This window comes from Anopheles bellator, unplaced genomic scaffold, assembly GCF_943735745.2.
Source record: "Anopheles bellator unplaced genomic scaffold, idAnoBellAS_SP24_06.2 scaffold00404_ctg1, whole genome shotgun sequence".
Taxonomy (NCBI): Eukaryota; Metazoa; Arthropoda; class Insecta; order Diptera; family Culicidae; genus Anopheles; species Anopheles bellator.
The window spans coordinates 1-6,853 of record NW_026684529.1 but is presented as its reverse complement, the minus strand read 5'-3'; the positions used below and the strand labels follow the sequence as shown (position 1 = coordinate 6,853).

General features: G+C 45.0%; 2 protein-coding genes across 2 annotated transcripts; both read left to right on the top strand.

Annotated features, from left to right (window-relative positions):
- Positions 1 to 84: 84 nt before the first annotated feature.
- Positions 85 to 2,804, top strand: LOC131214268 (odorant receptor 63a-like). Its single transcript, XM_058208646.1, has 6 exons — positions 85 to 102; positions 693 to 878; positions 1,445 to 1,893; positions 1,995 to 2,385; positions 2,434 to 2,532; positions 2,598 to 2,804. Exons 1-6 carry the CDS (start codon positions 85 to 87, stop codon positions 2,802 to 2,804), a joined length of 1,350 nt encoding a protein of 449 aa, XP_058064629.1.
- Positions 2,805 to 5,424: 2,620 nt separating this feature from the next.
- Positions 5,425 to 6,727, top strand: LOC131214269 (putative odorant receptor 92a; the record flags this gene model as incomplete). Its single annotated transcript, XM_058208647.1, has 4 exons — positions 5,425 to 5,728; positions 5,804 to 6,351; positions 6,413 to 6,511; positions 6,572 to 6,727. Coding segments are annotated over exons 1-4 (1,107 nt in total), but the record flags the coding sequence as incomplete, so codon positions are not given.
- Positions 6,728 to 6,853: the final 126 nt, after the last annotated feature.

The following is a 6,853-nucleotide window of genomic DNA, read 5'->3' as shown; positions in this document are numbered from 1 at the left end:
TCGGTGCAAAAAGACCTCCAACTAATAATAGTGCGAACCCAGAAACCTATCGGAATTACAGCGGGCAAGTTTTGTGACCTAAACATGGAGCTGTTTGGAGTAGTGAGTGTCGCCTACCAGAGTCTAATGTTTTGAGCACAATATTTCGGTTTCGTTTCCATTGCAGGTGGTTAAAAACACTTACTCCGTTTTCATTCTGCTAAAAGACCAAATGTAAGCCGAAACAATTGACGAGAAATTAATCAGCTTTTTCTTACGCCTTCAAGATTGCAGCAAAATAAAAAGAAATCATCTACACTGCGCAGTAACGGCCTACCTAATTGAAAATTAAACAATAAATTAGCACACAGCAACAAACAGCATTTTGCAACACAGGAGAAGTGGTCAATGGTATTCTTCAATCTAACTAATAATAAATCAATCACACGGTGGACAGCAAATCGAGGTGACACATAAAACATGATTTGTGGGACTTGGCACCACAGCCTGGACCGCGCTTTTTGTGTCCAAGAATTCAGCCTCTTAAGCCCACTGACTATCATAAGCAGCCAGCAAACAGAACGATTCGGAGGTCTCTTGCTATCGGGATTAGTGGCCATCATGAAATCATCATGAAAAATTGGACATTGAAAACCCGCCCGATCCGTTGAAAACTCGCATGAACCGTTTACATATCGATTTCCTTTCTTCAGAGCACGAAGGTTCAGATGGCCCTACAGCAACTGCCCTGGTACGAGCAATCAATCAAGATCCAGAAACAGGTGCTGCTCATGATAAGGTGCTCTCAGGTGCCTACCGAGATAAAAGCCGGCAAGCTCATTCACGTCAACATAGCTCTGTTCAGTGCGATGATGCAAAAGTCCTATTCATTGTACTTGGTACTTAAGGATCTACTTTAGGGCAAGACAGTATTTCAGACGAGCACAGCATAACATCAAAGAGCTCTATGTGACACTAATAATTAATCGGGAAGTCATTTCAAGAAGCGTGTAGAAACCAATAGATTGGCCGCGCAATACACATTGTCGCAGGTGAGTCCTTGCTGGGCACAGTAGTAGAGACGAAGAACATGGGCACACATTTAATTGCAGACTGTCCTCGCCTTTAGTTAACAAGACTTCAAAGGTCAGATTTCCAGCCAGGAGTGCTTGCAAATGGTACTTTACACAAATTATTTGTATGTTGGACCGGCATTACTAATAATTACGGCATAAAAAAGACACGCTCTTTAATTAAGGCGATACGTTCAAAGAGCCGCCAGGTACTCTGAACCCATGTACTCGTACGACCAAAACTAATCAAAGGAAAGACAAAAAGCGTATTGATTTTGTATCGTAAATCACCGATTACCCTTCGACCGTATCACCCGCAAAACCGATACATGGTTCATCAAATAAAAACGAGATGACGAGCTTAAATTTGCTCATTCCATTGCGACTAACAGCTTGCAGTAATGAAGTTTCTCCAAATTGACGATCCTCGCGATACGCTCCCCATTAGCTGCAGACTGCTTCACTTGTTCGGTTTAGGTCGCGATGAGCGGTTCAAGTGGCTCTTCTGGTTCCAGTGCCTTCTGTATCTGGTGTTCAACATCATAACGAGGTTTATCATGGACATCGAAGATACGGTCACTCTCGTGCGGCTCGGTGCCGAAACATTGTTCGTTACATCGTTGTTCGCACAGATGTTGGCGTTGTACGTGAGACGCGTCAACCTGTACGACCTAATCGACATGCTGCGGGAGTGCACAAGGGAACCGTGTTCGGATGAGATCTCAACATTCTTCGTCCGCACGAATGGGGCATTAAACAAATTCTCGATAGCTTATTGCAGATACTTTATGCTGGTGTTTATACTCTACCTAGTGATGCCTCCGATAGCGACGTGCGCGGTGTACTTGCGAAACAGAAGCAAACAAAATGAAACACCCGAGGAGTACATCATACCCACCGAGATGAAGTAAACCGGCAATGCCCAATGTTCTATTGCTGCAGCGAACGATCATCTAACGTACGATCGTTGGTCAGTTTCTACTACCTAGACATCCGCTACAACTTGCTACACTACTCGGCCTACATCGTCGTAGTGACTGTGCTGACGGTCACCAGCTCATTGTTGCTGTGCACCAAAGACGTGGTCGACTTCACTGCCGTCAAATGTACGTCGATGGTGTTCCGCATAACGGCTATGAAAGTACGGCAGCTTCCACGGCACATTTCGGCACCAGACCTGCAAAAGGTTATAGCGTCGCATCAGGCCGTCCTGCGGTGTGCCAAAACGCTCCAGCAAGCCCTCAGCCTCTCGTTGCTGTTTCAACTCGCTTTCTGTAGTGCCATCTGGGTGCTAATGCTGTTTTACATATTGCTGATGGTTCGCAACGGTTATGTTTGTTCGGGTAACTAGGGGTCAACTATTTTCTCTCTTGGATTACAGGGATTTGACTCGAGGATTCTTAACCTAGTGCTGCTGCTGATGATCGTAACCTCGGAAACCTACGTGTATTGCATCCTCGGCACGAATCTAACAGAACAGGTATGCCGTCCCCGTTGATGGTAAAGTTCATTTGGCCTATTGATGGGATGTTCCGTTAACACTAGAGTGACGAAGTAGTAAACGCCCTGCAGGAGCTGGCATGGTACGAGCAGCCCGTATCGATCCAGAAGCAACTGCTGCTAATGATACGGCGCTCCCAGGAACCCACAGTACTAACGGCCGGCAAGCTCATCCCCGTCAACATTGCTCAGTTCAGTGCGATGGTACAGAAGTCTTACTCGTTCTACTTGGTGCTAAAAGATTTATTCTAAACCAATCAACTCTAGAACAGCGCCAACACTATCTGATTTGATAACCACAGTGCACTGCTAGTGTTTTCGCCCATCACTCCGCGTCGCGACCACAGCTATCAATCAAACCATCACACGTGCAAAAAGTCCAGGTCTGAAAGTTAAATACCAGGCATGCCAGGTCTGAATGTCAAAAATCGATTTTTCTTATTGAAATCACATTTTTTTTGTTGCGTTGAAACGAAAAAATCTATTTAGTCATCTCAAGCTGTCTCAACGCGACTAGACAAAGAGTTTCTCAAGTTATGACCACTTCGCTTCAGCGGGATTAGATTCGAGTCATATTCGTTTATTCTTAGTCGAACTTGTCCGCTTTAGGACTCTTCGAACTCGTAGAACTCATAGAATTTGTTGCACTTGTAGAAATCGTTGAACTCAGACCTCCAGCCTGGTGAATACAGCCTTAGCAGCTCCAAACAAAGTGCTTTGGTTGTATCTTTAACCAGTTTTGCTTTGAGTCCAGGCGCTTTTTATGGAGTAAAGTTACGTCATCGTGTCTTCTGGCCCATTCTGATCGTTTTCCGACTGATGCATGTGATGATGATATGTGTTAACGGTTCCGCCAGGTTCGAGGAGCTTGTGGTAGATTACATCTCTCTGCTCCCAACATACACAGAGCATTATCTTTTTGTCGAATTGCTCTGCTTTTGCAATTGAAGTTGATGGTTTTCCCGGAATGAAGTATGACTATTTTTATGATTCTCAAAATGAATAAACTTTCCATCCGCAATCACGATCTAATGGAGAAAAAACTTCCTTTTGTACATGTCGTGCAGAACTTTACATATGGTTATTCGATTTTCTTGCCGTCATTCGTTCACTTCATGTGGTACCCATTTTCCAATCTTCTGGATCTTTTTCAAGGTCCTCAAACGTAGGAATACGACGTATTAGGCCAAATTTGGCTTAAATTTAGTTTTGTACGTGTCATTTTCGTTTAAAAGTTCTTGTACGAGGGCGATTCAAATATAAACGGTAATTTTGCCAGTGTACTCAGCAAGCACTTCTGAGCTGGGTGATGGAGTGGGGGATTTAAGTTCAATGTGTTAGGAAGGGGAAGCCAGCTCGGTGAGGCGCGCCGGTCTGTTTTGTCCTCAGTACAGCCATGAGTGAGCAAGAGGTTCATGTGTCCGTTGCACAGCGGATTATTATTAAGTTTTTAACTTACGAAGGTGTTAAACCATCGGAGACTTTAACTCGTTTGAAGGCACAGTTTGGGGACGCAACACTGTCCCAAAACCGAGTATTCACTTGGGCCAGAGAATTTAAGAGTGGGCGTGAAAGTGTACAAAACGAAAGCCATGATCGGCGCCCAAGATCAACCGAAAATCAGAAGCAGGTCAGGTTGGAGATCAGTGAGAGACTTCTGCATCGATTCCGGCAAGAAGGAGAACACTTTTTGAGGCGCATAGTCACTTGTGATGAAACATGGGTCCATCATTACACCCCAGAATCGAAAATGGCGAGTAAGGAGTGGCGGAGAAAAGATGAAGAAAAAGAACCGCGTGCGCAATTGGTTGATGACGCGCCCCCAAACTTTTTATCAACAAGGAATGTTCAAGCTTCCAAATCGTTGGCAGAAGTGTGTAGAACTTCAAGGAGACTATATAGAAAAAAATGAAGGTTTTACTTGTTCATAATTTTACTTAATAAATTTATAAAAAAAAATTACCGTTTATATTTGAATCACCCTCGTAATTCAGCGTATCGAACTTGTTTAAATTTTTTCATGTTTGAATTTTTCAACTCACTTATTCTCACTCGAAACATTCATTTTCTGTCTGCTGGGTAATGTTCTGTCGTCGAAGGTAAGTCATCCATTGCTTAGTGTGTCGGACGGTACCGAAAAGCGTCTACCATTTCTGTCGCAGGGAGAACACGTCAGTGGGGCCATCTTCGGAACCAACTGGTACGAACAACCGCTCCACATTCAGAAGTTGATCGTCCCCATCATCAGCAAAGCGCAACGACGGGTTGGCCTTAAGGCAGCCAAGTTTTACTACGTTGACGTCAATCGATACGGGATGGTAAGTGCTGTGTGCAAGGAGTGGTCACGTGCCTATTATTAATTGTTCTTCCTTCGGTCTTCCTTCGCATAAAGGACCGATCAATAATGCAGAGCGTCAAAATGGCGTACTCGTTCTATCTTTTGCTAAAGGATATTTTCTAAACCGAGACCCAAACAAAAGGAAGCGATTCGATTACGGGAAACGGCAACACCAGCCGCGTACCAGCCACGAGAATATGAGCACCACGTTGCATAAAGGGCACCGCATGAATAGTGAATTAATAAACATGGCAATTTTCAAAAACCCAAGGGTGTTATTTTAAAACTTAGCCATTACTACAATCGCCCGACATAGTCCATTGAAGATAAACATATGAAAAATGAATTGTTATTTGAGGGTAAATATTGAATCGACCTTCAACGTTCATTACTGTGGCAGTATATCATATCCAAAGCACATGATATCGATAATTGATTAAATGTCCTGCGCGTAGGCCGAACGATTTATTCGCGCCCCCGGATCGGATGACAATGTTTGTCCTCACGGTCCACAGAACGGTCACAAGTTCAGCCATGAACTTTTTTGTCAACGACAAGCCCCCAGGAGTTCCGCATTTGGTGGTGAAGCTGTGGAAAGTTTTGGGTGTGTCAGACGTGCACCGTGAGCAGTATCGGTGTGTTCCTATATTTGTTACCTTTCTGCTGATCATCGCCATTCCGAAAATCTTTTTTGGATATCCCGACTTCAAGTCAGGTGTCATCGGTTTGGCGGAATTGGTTTGCCAGACCAATCGCTTCGTCGGGGTGCTGCTGCTCGCGCTGTACCGAGACGTATTCTACGAGCTAATAAGACAGGCGGAGTGCTTCACTCGAGACGGTATGAAAGGGTCCTGGCGCCAGAAGTACTACGACTACGCACTCAGCTTTGCCGTCTTGTCCGCTTGCTTCACAGTGCTCAGCGGATCGCCACCAATCGCTAAGCATCTGAAGATACAGGACGCTCGAATCAACAAGGTGATGAAAGTGTGCCTACTGTCGATACTTTTGCCGGCCAACTTCTACAGCTTTTCGCCCATCCTGTCCACTCTGTGGAAGTATTACAGTGCATCTGCCAATGCAACCGATGTTCAGTTTATCCTCCACATGGAAGAAAACTTTTATGTTCTCAACGTTCGGACGTCGCTTCGTGACTACCTGCTGTTCGGCGTGTTCATGGTGCCGACCTCGTTACTATGTTCATTCGTCGGCACCGCCAAGCTTGTATCGATCTTGGCCATCATCAAGTATTGCACGGTCTACTTTCAGCTAGTGGCTCTAAAAATCCAGTACACTGCTCGTGAGCGATCCTTCCGCTCCGAACTGAAGACGATCGTCCAAATGCATCAGGGTGCCCTCAACTGTGCCGAATTGCTGCGAACGCTCACCGCTCCGGTGATGTTGATGCAGATTATCCTGTGTGTGCTGAACTGGAGCTCTATGTTGCTGTACTTCACCGTTTCCGTAGGTAGTCCTGTGAGGTGTCGTAGTTGAATATCGGTTCAAGCTTCTCTTTCGTCGCCAGGGCTTTAGCACCCAGTTCATCAATCTGTTAGTTCTGTTCATGTTTGAAACGATCGAAACCTTCGGCTATTGCTACCTGGGCAACCAGCTTTCGGATGCGGTACGCAACGTGGAACGTAGCTCAAAATGATCTTGACGTTAATCTAAAATCCTTTATCAGGCAGCCAAGGTAGCCGGTGCTGTCTACGAAAGTTGCTGGGAAGCGGAATGTGCCTCGGTGCAAAAAGACCTCCAACTAATAATAGTGCGAACCCAGAAACCTATCGGAATTACAGCGGGCAAGTTTTGTGACCTAAACATGGAGCTGTTTGGAGTAGTGAGTGTCGCCTACCAGAGTCTAATGTTTTGAGCACAATATTTCGGTTTCGTTTCCATTGCAGGTGGTTAAAAACACTTACTCCGTTTTCATTCTGCTAAAAGACCAAATGTAAGCCGAAACAAT

What these genes read in the sequence shown, in the direction of transcription:
- LOC131214268 (XM_058208646.1), top strand. An exon ending in CCGATAGCGACGTGCGCGGT is followed by an intron (nt 1,894 to 1,994) that starts GTACTTGCGAAA and finishes CTATTGCTGCAG; the next exon opens with CGAACGATCATCTAACGTAC. An exon ending in TGATGGTTCGCAACGGTTAT is followed by an intron (nt 2,386 to 2,433) that starts GTTTGTTCGGGT and finishes CTTGGATTACAG; the next exon opens with GGATTTGACTCGAGGATTCT.